Source organism: Vombatus ursinus, unplaced genomic scaffold (assembly GCF_900497805.2).
Source record: "Vombatus ursinus unplaced genomic scaffold, bare-nosed wombat genome assembly UNPS02014853.1, whole genome shotgun sequence".
NCBI lineage: Eukaryota > Metazoa > Chordata > Mammalia > Diprotodontia > Vombatidae > Vombatus > Vombatus ursinus.
Genome location: NW_020954631.1, coordinates 200,597 through 212,911, shown reverse-complemented (window position 1 = coordinate 212,911; position 12,315 = coordinate 200,597). Strand labels below are relative to the sequence as shown.

General features: G+C 54.2%; 2 protein-coding genes across 3 annotated transcripts; one reads left to right on the top strand and one right to left on the bottom strand.

Annotated features, from left to right (window-relative positions):
- Nucleotides 1-6: 6 nt before the first annotated feature.
- HDAC6 (histone deacetylase 6) lies at nt 7-8,569 on the top strand. 2 transcript variants are annotated; one of them, XM_027841156.1, is made up of 27 exons: nt 7-183; nt 362-499; nt 740-828; nt 914-998; nt 1,214-1,254; nt 1,377-1,473; nt 1,874-1,971; nt 2,284-2,388; nt 2,509-2,577; nt 2,691-2,817; nt 2,919-2,984; nt 3,372-3,431; nt 3,573-3,662; nt 4,030-4,136; nt 4,418-4,485; nt 4,851-5,019; nt 5,112-5,240; nt 5,385-5,553; nt 5,738-5,871; nt 6,148-6,216; nt 6,299-6,491; nt 6,601-6,750; nt 6,862-7,036; nt 7,124-7,425; nt 7,525-7,671; nt 8,071-8,199; nt 8,284-8,569. In XM_027841156.1, exons 1-27 carry the CDS (start codon nt 100-102, stop codon nt 8,350-8,352), a joined length of 3,159 nt encoding a protein of 1,052 aa, XP_027696957.1. In that variant the 5' UTR covers nt 7-99; the 3' UTR covers nt 8,353-8,569. The 2 variants fall into 2 exon arrangements, with proteins under 2 accessions (XP_027696957.1, XP_027696956.1); XM_027841155.1 differs by having other exon boundaries at nt 7,121-7,425.
- A 143-nt stretch (nt 8,570-8,712) lies between these two features.
- On the bottom strand, nt 8,713-11,549 carry LOC114027211. The gene is made up of 3 exons (XM_027841166.1): nt 11,330-11,549; nt 9,147-9,442; nt 8,713-9,064 (listed from the first exon to the last, which is right to left on the bottom strand). The coding sequence occupies exons 1-3, from the start codon at nt 11,420-11,422 to the stop codon at nt 8,821-8,823; spliced, it is 633 nt and encodes a 210-aa protein (XP_027696967.1). The 5' UTR covers nt 11,423-11,549; the 3' UTR covers nt 8,713-8,820.
- Between the last annotated feature and the right edge of the window lie 766 nt (nt 11,550-12,315).

Sequence of the window (12,315 nt, the reverse complement as noted above, 5' to 3'; positions counted from 1 at the left end):
CGTGACTGGACGATATTCGGACGGTCGGGGGGCTGTGGTGGGCCATCGTCCTGAGAATCCGGCTGTCTCCTCCGTTCAGGTCAGCAGGCCTAGCCGCCCATGGCATCCCAGCAGGAGAAGCCAGGCCCAAGGCACGGAGGAGGGAGCTCCGGCAGATCGCCCTCTGACGGAAGCCGGCCGATGGTCAGTTGAGTTGCCATGAGTCATCGGGGTGAGGAGGCCGAGAATCCCTTCTGTAGGGTGAGGGAGGGGGCATCTGGGCAGCCCCCGAGGCATGAGGTGCCAGATGGAACAGCTGTCTCCCCAAAGATGCCAAGAGCTCGAGGAGCCGTTGTCCGCTTACCCTCCGGGGCATCCCTAGGGGCAGAAGCGAGGAGGCCGGAAGGGGTCACCAGTCCCTCGGGCCAGCCCACGTTTAGCCGAGGCCCGTCGCAGAGGGCGAGCAAAGAAATTGAGTCAAGTGTCTGAGCAAGATCTGGTGACCAACCTGCGAGACCTGGTGAGTTTGTGTCCCTTGCCTTCACTGTCTCAAGCCAGGGCACTTGGGCCTCAGTTTACTTCTCTTTCTCGTTCCTTGCGTAAGACTTGGAGACTTTAGGTGGGGATCTCAGATCACTGTTCACCAACTCTTTCTGACCCCTTCAGATTCTGGTTTCTCGATCCCGGTTGGGGAAAGAGGATCTCCGTTGGGGCTGACCTCCTCTACTATTTGTTTTCTTCCTCTTCGGTTCCCTTCTAGGACCTTGAGGCGGAGTCAGCAGTCCCCTCAGGGACTGGCCTGGTGCTGGATGAGAGAATGGGTGGATTCCACTGCTCCTGGGATGAAAGGTGAGCCAGGCAAGGGGAAGGAGAAGAGGGTTCTCAGCCAGAAGACAAAAGCAGATTCGACTTTTTCACTTTACCGTTTCCTTAGCTTCCCCGAAAGACCGGAACGCCTTCTGGCTGTGCAGGAACAGCTGGCCAGGGATGGCCTGCTTCAGCGGTGTGTCCACATTGAGGTGAGGGCAGCATCACCTCTTCCACTGTCATTGAGGAGGGTGGGCAGGCTCACTGCTTCCATCTCCGTCCTGTCCAGGGCTTTCTTCCCTTCCAAATTATCAGCAGACATGAAGTGCTTAGGCTCTGTTCCAGACACAGTTTCCTCCAGCCTGAGTCCCCCAAGGCCAGAGTGGGCTTTCCATAAAGGACTCCTTCCCTGAATTTGCTCCCGTAGGCCCAGCCAGCTACTTCCCAGGAGCTGCAGCTCGTCCATAGGTGAGCACAAAGGGCTGGGTCCTGAGCCGGGTTCTTCCTTCCCTTGGGGTTCTTCCTTCTTGGGTAGCATCAAACCTCCCAAGACTGTAGAAACCTATATCCAGCTTTCTGTGCAACAACAGTCAAGGATATGTAGACCTGATGGCATCCACGCCCCAGATGACTGAAACGGAGCTTCGGACCCTCTCGGACACCTACGATTCTGTCTACCTGCACCCGGTGAGCCACCGGCCTCACACCAGGCTGCCTCTGGGAGATTGACAGGGATAGAAGACTGCAGATACCAGAATCTGACTGGCAGCCTGCAAGCTTCCCCTCTCTCTCCTCCCACTTTCTCTTTGTCTCTTTCTCCCCCTCTATCTTTTGGTTTATTCTTCCCTCTCTTTCATCTTCTTTCTGTCTGTTTCTTTCCTTCGTGTTTTTCTTTTTCTTTCCCTGCCTTCTTTCTGCTTTGACTTTTTCTTCTTTTCTCTGTCTTCTTGTCTGTGTTCCTCTCTCTCCCGTCAAACCTGTCTCCACGCACCTCTCCTTGTCTCTACTTTCTTTCTGATCTTTTTCTGTGTTCACACCGGTCTCTTGTTTCCCCTTCTTTACTCCCCCCCCCCCAATCCTGGAACAGAACTCATTTCCTTGTGCCCTCTTGGCTACTGGGGCGCTGCTTCGGCTGGTGGATGCCTTGATGGGAGGCGAGATCCGAAATGGACTAGCTCTTGTCAGGTAGGTGCTGGCAGGGAAGGTGGATCTCCCTTTATCCTTCTGTTCCTCATCTGAGGGAATCTGTGTCTGTGTCCTTTCAGGACCTCATGCTCCACTTCTGGAAAACAGAAGTTGGTCCAGATAATTTCTAAGACCCATCCCTTTTCTGGTATCGCTGACTATCCCTGTACTATTACGTTTTTTACCGTGATGTTGACATAAGATATAGGGGTTCATCATTGCCTTTTATTTTTTAAAGCAATTTGTTCTGAGCTCTGCCTTAAATCAGTGCCTAGATCCCCTCTGAGCTTGTGCGTGGTTCTCTGGTCCTAGGCCCCCTGGCCATCATGCCCAGCGTGAGAACATGAATGGCTACTGCATGTTCAACAATGTTGCCATTGCTGCCCGCTATGCCCAAGAAAAGCACCATGTGTCACGGTGAGGCTGGGGGCAATATGGGCTTTCTGGGGAATCTGCTCACCAAGCCCTTGCCCAGTGATGGGCCCCTGCTTCTCTGGGCAGGAGGTGAGTTCTCAGGGGACCCTTAACCTTTTCCAGGATACTCATTGTGGATTGGGATGTCCACCATGGGCAAGGCGTACAGTTCATCTTTGAGCAGGACCCGAGGTATGTTCAGAGTGGGTCCTCCCCTTGGTACAGTTAGGGGGCTTAGAATTCCTTCCCCTGCTGCCCCCCTGCCCCAAGCCCTCTACCCTAAAGTCCTCCCTTTTCTTCTCCAGCGTCCTCTACTTCTCTGTTCACCGTTATGAGCAGGGCCGATTCTGGCCCCACCTAAAAGCTTCTGACTGGCAGGCAACAGGAAGTGGCAAGGGTCAGGGATACACTGTCAACGTGCCTTGGAACCAGGTCAGGCCCCTAGCACTTGCAGAAGGCCTTGGCCTAACAGGCCTTCTTATGTGGGTGCGCTCATTGTCCATTTCTCTGTCTTGCTGTGTCTTCCTCCCTAGGTGGGGATGAGGGATGGGGATTACATCAGTTCCTTCTTACATGTGCTGCTGCCCATTGCTCTGGAGGTAACGGAACTCGGGCGGGGCCCCTTAAACACAAGAGTGCTGGGAGACCTAGTAGTGAGGGCTAGAAGGCAGAAGCTGAGGGCCTAAGGTCTGGGAAGGAGATGGAGTCTGGCCTCAGGGGACTGAGTAGATGAGAGCTTGGGGGACATGGAAGACTTCCATTTGTAGGGGTCAGGAAAGGTCGGAGTGGTCCTGATAGCAGTAGCAGCCGCCGCCGCTCAGGACCTTGGCTGGTAGGAACAGATTACAAGACTTCCGGATGGGAAGGTTCGGCAGGAAGGTTCAGAATGGGATCCGCAGTGAAGTCTGGTAGGGAGAAGCTAAGTGGGCAGGGCGGAAAGCCGGGCTAACGTGTTCCTCCTCCTCCTCCTCCTCCTCCATCTCTAGTTTCAGCCTCAGATGGTTCTGGTGGCCGCTGGCTTTGATGCCATGCTGGGGGACCCCAAGGTAGGCCCCTTGGCAGGAGAGACAGATTGGACTCGGGAGGAGGGCAGGATCATGGTCTTTGGGTCCCTCTCGTTCACCCTTGGCAGAATGGGGGTGAGACCTGGGAGACCGCATTCAGCTCCTCCCTCTTTCTTTCCCCAGGGAGAAATGGCAGCCACTCCGGGGGGTTTTGCCCACCTCACTCACTTGCTCATGAGTCTGGCTAAGGGGAAGCTGATTCTGTGTCTGGAGGTGAGGGATAACTCAATGTCTTTCAGTCTCTGTGTCTGTCTTTTTCCTCTCCACCTCTTCTTTGCGTTTACGCACATAACTGCCTTCCTGCCTTGCTCATTGGATCTGGGAAGAGGCCAGGGGCAAATCGGGGCAAAGGCATTCTGGGGAGGGGCCTGAGAGCCTACGCTTCTGCTCTTCCTTCCCCTTCTGCTTTTTTTCATCCTGTGTCCCCTTGAGCACTGCTCCTCCCTTGTTCTCAGTGGATTCCCACTTTGATGCTAGGTTTCCACGAGACAGCTAACTGCTTTACCTCTGAGAGTGGCTGATTTCCCTCCATCATCATTCCCTTTCTTTCCTTCTCTGAGTTGCGTCTCCCTTCCTGCAGGGTGGCTACAACTTGCGTTCTCTTGCTTTGGGGGTCAGTGCCACTCTGCAGACCCTCCTGGGAGACCCATGTCCCATGTTGGCAACACCTTGCACCCCCTGCCCCAGGTGAGAGGTCCTCAAGGAATCCCAGGGTTTCTCTGGGGGGAGGAATGTGGATGACTGTTAACTTAGAATCTGGGTGACCTTGGACACATCATTCCACCTCTCTGTGGATTGTCATCGGTGACCTGTAGGGTCCCTCCTGTCTCAGACGTTCTCTGATTTTGAGTCCCTCGTCCTGCCTTCGGATCATGAGAGCCTTCGACTAGGTAACGTCAGATCTCTTTCAGCTCTGCTATTTTCTGATTTTCTCTGATCACTCCTATTTTTTTTTTCCCAACTGGCAGTGCCCTGGCTTCCTTGTCCTGTACCCTGGCTGCTCACAGACCTTTCTGGAAGGTTATACAGAGGTTTCGTAAGTGAGGCAACTGAGAGGGTCAAGGGAACGTGGGAGGGCTGGGGGTCTGGAAGGTGTGGGCCCCGCTTCCTTTGCCCATGCCTATCCAAAGGTATCTATGATCTCAGTCCTCAGAGGTGGAGGCCCCAGGGGTGATGGGCTGGGAGGGAAGAGAACCAAGAGATTCCACAAGTGGGCCTCCGTGGGACAGCCAGACTATGCCTAGTATGGTGGAGATCTCAGGACTGGGTTCAGATGCTGGCTTGACCTTGAACAAGTCCTTTCCCTCTCCCAGGGCCTGCTAAAATGAGCAGGTGGGACCACGTGATCTTGAGCTTTAAATCTGTGATCCTTTGATCCCCACCCCCCACCCCCTATAACAGAGGCTGCCCCTGAGGACAAGGAGAAAGATCACAGGGAGGTGAGCCTAGGCCCCCCGCCTAAGCTTGAGGCCCTGGGGAAACCCTTGGAGCAGGCCCTGCCCCTGCCTCCGAACCGAACAGGCTTGGTATATGACGAGAGGATGATGGAGCATTTCAATATGTGGGACAGGTACTGGGCTTGGGTTGGTGGCTGAGGGCACCATTTGCTAGGGGTCACATGACCTCCCTTCCCTTCGATGACCCTACCTGGCCCTTCCCCAGCCACCACCCAGAGCGGCCCGAACGCATTGCCCAAATAGCGCAGCGCCTCGTGGAGCTCGGGCTGACCCCTCGATGCCTCCCTTTGCCTGCCCGTTCCGCTACGGACAACGAGCTGCTGAGCTGCCACAGGTAGAGGCTGCCCCTTGCCCACTCTGTTCTCTTCTCTCCTCTGTTCTCCTCTTCACCCTCTTTTCTTTCTTTGTTCTTCTCTTTGTTCTTTCCTCTCCTCACAAAGCGCCTCTCCCCACCTTTTCCTCTCTTCCTCCTGTCCAGCGAGGAGTATGTTGACCGTGTTCGAGCCACGAGTGGCCTGAAGCCTCGGGACCTGCACAGGGAGGGTGAAAGTTACAACTCCATCTACATGTCCCCCCACTCCTTCAGCTGTGCCCAGCTCGCCGCTGGAGCCGCTTGCAGTTTGGTGGAGGCCATCTTGGCCAGGGAGGCACGTGGTGAAAGGGAGGGGGCTCCACCACGGTGGAGGATGTGGGATAGGGTGGAATTCTTGTGGTGTGGCGTGGCATGCCGTGGTATAACATGGCTTGGTTCCAAGGTGGGGTGAGGAAAGAGGAGGCAGATAACAGAGGGCAGGAAATGAGGCCATCCTTTGCCATTTGGCCTCAGCACAGGTGCAGAACGGGCTAGCCATTGTCCGTCCACCAGGCCACCACGCGGAAAGAGATGCTGCCTGTGGTTTCTGCTTCTTCAATTCTGTGGCCGTGGCTGCTCGCCACGCGCAGGAGGTGGCAGGCCGGGCCCTCCGGTGAGTGCAGCTGAGGCAGGAAGCTGGAAAGGGTGAAGAGGAGTACTGTCCACCTTTGCCCTCAGACGCAGGGCTTTCTAACTTGGCCTCTGACCTTGGCTTTCTTGGGTTTCTATCTGGAGAGGTGGGGCTCGTTAGAATTGGCGTCCTTGGTAATCCTCTGGCATCGCCAGCCTGACTGCCCACAGGGCCAGGCCACACAAAAGCTGCTGAGCACTCTGTCTAAGGGGAGCTGGAGGGAAAGAGCTGGGGGAGGCTCCTTGTCTCTTCTTGCAGAATCCTGATTGTGGATTGGGACATTCATCATGGCAATGGAACACAGCACATGTTTGAGGAGGACCCAAGGTAAGGCCTGAGGAAGGACAGGAAGCCCATGGGGAGGCGTCTGCCTCTGCCTTGGTCTTCTAACAAACCTTCTCCTGGCTAGCGTGCTGTACGTGTCCTTGCACCGCTATGATCACGGCGCCTTCTTCCCTGTGGCTAAGGATGGTGCTAGCAGCTGCGTGGGCCAGGGCCAGGGAGAGGGTTTCAATGTCAACGTGGCATGGAACGGGCCCCGCGTTGGAGATCCCGACTACCTCACCGCCATGCACCATATTGTGATGCCCATTGCCTACGAGGTGAGACTGGCGGCAAAAGAAGATGTTTGAGGGTGGGGTGGCCTCTCCTGGCACTCGCATCCACCCGAGAGGCCGGGCAGACGTTTCGAGTGCTTCAATTATGTTGTAGTTCAACCCTGAGCTGGTGCTGGTGTCTGCTGGCTTTGATGCTGCTCGAGGGGACCCCCTCGGAGGCTGCCTCGTCTCCCCAGAGGGCTACGCACACATGACGCATCTGCTGATGGGGCTGGCTGGTGGCCGCGTTGCCCTGATCCTCGAGGTACGATTCCTTCGGGACTCTGCTGTTTCCCTTTCCTGTGGTCTCCCCTTGATCGTCCTTACCCATGACTCTGGGCCCTCCATGCCCACCTACCTCTCTTCCCCTGACTAGGGTGGCTACAACCTAACATCCATCTCAGAATCTATGGCTGCTTGTGCCCGGACCCTTCTAGGTGACCCACCCCCATCACTCCCCTGGCTTCGGCCTCCGCTGCCTGGGGCCTTCCTCTCACTGGCTGAGGTTGCCCAGAACCACCAGAAGTACTGGCAGAGCCTTCGGCTTACTGGTGAGCAGAGCTTCAGTCGGGGCTGCGGAGGGTCCAACCGGATGGGGGGGTGACTGGTTTCTCCCCGTTCCATTCACTGTCCAGCAGTAAAGACAGAGGTGGAAGCAAGGGAGAGCTCATTGGAGCCGGTTGAGAAGGAGAGCCCCCCAGAGGCGTTGGCCACAGGACTGAAGCTAGAGGAACGGCCTCTGTCACCCGTGCTCGAGGAGACCTTGGGCCTGGAGTCCCTTCGGCTCAGTGCACGTGCTCCGGGGGAGCCAGAGGCCAAAGCCGTCGTTGCCAAAGAAGAGGACCCTGGGGAGCCTGGCCTACTTGGGGAGGCGGCTGGGGGAGGGGGCCCAGCCACCCCTACCCTACTGATGATAGGGGACCAATTTGATGCTGAGGGGGTGAGTCTCTGCTTCACCCCCAGGTCCCCACCGGATGAAGATATGGTGAGAACACCCTTCCTGGCCTCAGACTCATTGCTCTCTCAAACAACCTCTTAGGCCACATTCTATGCTGTGACCCCGCTGTCCTGGTGCCCACACCTGGCGACTGTGCGCTCAGTGCCTGAGGGGGGCCTGGATGTGACCCAGCCATGCCAGGACTGTAGCACCCATCTGGAGAATTGGCTCTGCCTGTCTTGCTATCAGGTGGGCCGGGGAAGGTGGTATGGAGTGCAGAGTGGAGGTGTGGGGTTGGCAGAGAACAAGATTCTACCTGACCCTGGAGTCATTCCAACTCCTGGGTACTAGAAGGGATTACCCTCATTCTTAGGGTTGCCAGGGGTGCCACAGTGCACAGAGTGCTGGGCCTGGAGTTAGGAAGTCCCCAGTTCAAATCCTGCCTCATACACTAGCTCTGTGACACTCGGCAAGTCACTTCACCTCTGCCTCAATTTCTTCACCTGTGAAATGGGGATCATAATAGCGCCTACCTCCCAGGGCAGTCATAAGGACAAGATAAAATGTTTGTAAAGGGCTTAGTACAGTGCCTGGCATATAGTAGGCACTTAATAAATGATGATTCTTTCCCTCCCTGGCTTCCTTTAGGTTCATTGTGGCCGCTACATTCAGGCTCACATGCTCCAACACCATGAGGCCTCAGGCCACCCACTGGTCCTAAGCTATGCTGACCTCTCAGCCTGGTGTTACACTTGCCAGGCCTATGTGAACCATGAGGTGAGTCCCCTGGAAGTGGCTGCTGCGTCCCATGGGCTGGGCATCAAGAGAAGGGCTCCCTCCAACTGTTTTGCCTTTGTCTAGGTTCTGTTGGAGGCCAAGAAGGCTGCATACCAGTCCAAATTTGGGGAGGAGATGCCAGCGTTGCCATGACAGCTGAGTGCCCGGTGGCCCCTCCTTGATGTTGCCATTCTTTTGGATTATTGATTAATGAGAACAATCATTCCTACGTCTCTCTAGCAGACACTGGCTTCCCTAAATAAAAGAAAACGAAAGACACTTGCTTCCCCACCCACCCATTTTGTAGTTGATGAGGGAGGGGAGGGTCAAAAGTGCCACCATAAGGTAGCAATAAACATCGTTAATGCGAGGCAAGCTGGCATCAGTGCCCGGGTGAGCTGGTGTGGAAGAGACTTGTTTCCAGGAGATCGACTGCCCCAAAAGGGGCTGGGAAAATGCCTCAGAAGTTGGCAAGGGGTGTGGGGACCAGAGATGAGACAGACTCTGCTTTGCTTGCAGGGGCACGAAGGAGGCTATTTTATTAAGCTTGGGTGCCAAGGCTGGGGATAAACATGCATGATGGAGGAGAGAGACAGGAAGCAAGGGTGGATGGAGACCCTGTCACTCTGGCCAGTAGCGTGTGGTAGCAAGTGGTACTCCCCACTGCACCTGAGCCCTGCCCTTGGCTCCCAAGGCCTCCAGGCGGTTCAGGCGCTGTAGTGCAGTCCCATGTGACACGGAAGCAGGACCTGGCCCCAGGTCCCGGCGCAAATGACGACGTTGCCGGGGCCATGGTTCCCCCCTGACCAAGATGGGAGGGATTTGGGTCTCCGACATCTTGGCCAACAGCTGGCTCATCACAAATCTGTGGATGGAAATATCCAGAAGTCTCCAGTGCCACCAATTCTGCCCCTCCCCAGACCCATCCACCTTCCCTCCAGTGGTACCTGAGGAGTGCCTGCTTGGAATCTGCTGCCTCATCCTTGGCCTGGGCCTTGGGACCAAGTGACACTGTCTCCTCCATGTTGACCTCAGGCTCAAGATGGGAGCCTCCCCACAGGTGCAAGAGGAGCTGGGCCAGGGCAGCAGCTTCAGCCTTGGTCTCCCGCCACCCAGCCTCTGCCTCAAGGAGCCGCTCTAGGGCCTGGGCCAGCAGGGCTGCCTTGGGAGAACCTGGTGGCCAGTCCAACTGAAGGGCCCTTGCCATCTGCCCAAGGTTCCAAGAGAAAGGCAGGGTCTGGGGCTGTGGGACCCAGAAAGAGCAGATGTTACATGTGACTCGAGAACAGACATGTTATTAAAAAGATCTGGAAGGGGCTTAAAAGCCCCAGCTCCTCCAACCATTCCCTGAATATCTGCCATGTGCCTGACAACTGGCCATTGCCCCTTTGCTGGAAGGCCACCAGGTTAAAAAGTAAGCACACACCCCCCCCCCCCCACACACACACACCCCAAGGCAGCCCATTCCACTCTAGGGTCGCTTTCATAGCAAGTTTTTCCTGACAGCACGCCTAGATGTACCTCCTATCCATGGCCCCTCTCCTGCCTTTAGGCCAAGTTGAACAAAGCCAGTCCTTCTCCATTACTGCTCTTCAGATAAATGAAGACAGCCAAGCATGTACCCCCTCTTCAGTATTCCCTTTGCCAAGCTACACATTCTTCCAACCGATCCACAGTCCTCTGGTTTGCCATCAGGACCCCCAAATATCCCGTCAGCAGCCTGCTGAATTCTGTCTACCTAGTGAATAGTACTTCTCCATCCCTAGGAAATCTAAAAATGAGTGAGTTTTCATGTCATTGGAAACATGGAAGTGTCTAACTACCAATCGTTTGTGGGTAAGGGAGACATCTTGAAATGGCTTTGGAATGTCTGATTTGGCCATGACTCCAATGTGTTCCCTCCCTCGCATCCCACCAAAACCAACACCATAATGTCTGACTTGAGACTTCGACAAAGGGCAGGGACAGTAATCACTCTAGAGCTCTTTGCCAGGTCTCTGGTAATGGGAAATTTCTGTATGTATGTGCATATGTATTTATCCTCTTTTAATCCAGAAAAGACCTCCGAGACCATATAGTCCAACTCGAATTCCTCTCATTTTATAGGTGAAGAAACAGGCCCATGGAGGGGAAGTGACTTGTCCAAGGTCACCAAGACAGAACTGGGTTGGAATTCAAATCCTCTGAGTCCAAAGCGGGGCAGAACTCTTGCCTGTGGTTTGCCTTCCGTTTCAGCATGTTACAATCTTGAATCATTTCTGTGAGGACTAGCAGAAACTCCCTCTGCAGAAATCAACCTACTCGGTCGTCTCCAAATGACTCAGTAAGAGCCATTTGGCTGTATGGGCCAGAGCTCTTCAGAGCCTTCCTCAAAGTCTACCAAAGGGCCACTAGTTAGGGTGAAGGAGAGCCTGTGCTTTGGCAGAAAGCGCCTTTTTCATATCTGGGACAAGACAAAAATGATGCTCGTGATGGAGAAAGAATAGATTTGAAATGAATGTGACATAAAACTGGAGAGCACAAAAACATTCATAAAACCAAACCACGCTGCTTAGTCCTTGAAATCTCAAAGGCTATCCCAGAAGGACACAGACTCCAAGACAGCCACAAGGACAAGGCCCTCGGGAGCTCCAAGCCTGGTCTCCAAATCTACTGACTCCCTTTCCCCTTCTATCCCCATAGCCAGTCCACACCAGCTTGGAGGAGCGCGAAAGAGATGGAGCAGTGGCACCCCCACCCCCACCCCGCAACTCCTGCCACAGACATACGTAGAGACACGTGACCCCACACGAACACCACACAAAGCCACAGCCATGATCAAGCTGGTCGTGAAGGCACAATGACATAGGGTACAGAAACAATCACAATGTTACAAAGGCCAAATGTCTAAAGAATCATCACCCAAAGACTTAACACGATCACACACACATAGTCATGTCACACAAAGACCCAAATACATCCAGACTTGCAGCCCAGCCTTTTTCCTTTCCTACAGGACCGCGGACAGCTCCAAACTCTGGTAAGGCTCCTCCCTCTGCCTGATCCAGATATTCTCCCTCCCCCCCCCCCGCCCCCCAGAATCCCCAGAGCGATCCCCTTCCCACCATAGAGCCTGTCTGAAGACGAATACCTGAGCAAAGACAGCGCCATGGGACTCTGTTGGGAGGAGCAGAACTCCAGCCCAAACCAAGGTGACCAGCGGTGGCAGCGGAGCTGCTGCCATCCTCCTCCTCCTCCTTCTCTTCCTCTTCCTCCCCCAGCCTGTGGCTTGCTCCTCCCTCCTTCCTGCCTCTCCTGTCAGCGCAAGCGTGTTACTTCCTCCCCGCAGTCCTGCCACAGCTTCTAATGCACATTCCTCTCACCCTTCGTTCTCTTAGGATCCTAGAAGGTCAGAGCTGGAAGGGACTTTAGCAATCCATGCAGTCCAACCCTCTGGAGGAAACTGACCCCAGGGAAGAGACTCTGTGCACTCACACTTACAGTTAAAGATGAAAAGCAATCACCGAGTCTTTGACCTGAGCTCTGGCTTTCAGTGTGACTCACCTATTCCTCCCACACCCCCAACACTAACCCTAATTGTGCTTCCAATTTTTCCTTCAGGCTATGGCACTGAACCTCTCCACCCCACTCCCATCCCCCAGCCTCCTCCGTTTGATTCCAGAAATACTGAGGTAAAAATGGAGAACTTTGATATCAAACAACAAATATTACATCACAAGGAATTGTGGCAGGGAAGCAGAACCCTATTTCTTGGCCACGAGAAGTCAAAGGAAAGAATAGAATATGATCTTCTCTAAAGCAAGGCTTCTTATTTCCAATAAGATCAAGGGAGAAACAAGGATGTCCATTATCACCACTGTTATTCAATATTGTACTAGAAATGTTAGCTTTAGCAATAAGAGAAGAAAAAAATTGAAGGAATTAGAATAGGCCAGGAAGAAGCAAAGCTATCACTCTTTGCAGATGATGTGATGGTATACTTAGAGAATCCTAGAGAATCAACTTAAAAACTACTTGAAGTAATTAGCAACTCTAGCAAAGTTGCAGGATATAAAATAAACCCAGGAGGCAAAGCCAAGATGGCGTAGAGAAAGCAGTAACTTGCTTGAGCTCTCC

Bases quoted from the DNA above. Each gene is read 5' to 3' on its own strand.
- HDAC6 (XM_027841155.1), top strand. From the start codon at position 100: ATGGCATCCCAGCAGGAGAAGCCAGGCCCAAGGCACGGAGGAGGGAGC. The intron at 5,020-5,111 runs GTACTGGGCTTG...GCCCTTCCCCAG, and splicing joins CATTTCAATATGTGGGACAG to CCACCACCCAGAGCGGCCCG. The intron at 7,037-7,120 runs GTGAGCAGAGCT...TTCACTGTCCAG, and splicing joins GCAGAGCCTTCGGCTTACTG to CAGTAAAGACAGAGGTGGAA.
- LOC114027211 (XM_027841166.1), bottom strand. From the start codon at position 11,422: ATGGCAGCAGCTCCGCTGCCACCGCTGGTCACCTTGGTTTGGGCTGGA. The intron at 9,443-11,329 runs GTATTCGTCTTC...TGGGTCCCACAG, and splicing joins ATGGCGCTGTCTTTGCTCAG to CCCCAGACCCTGCCTTTCTC. The intron at 9,065-9,146 runs GTACCACTGGAG...TTCCATCCACAG, and splicing joins TCCAAGCAGGCACTCCTCAG to ATTTGTGATGAGCCAGCTGT.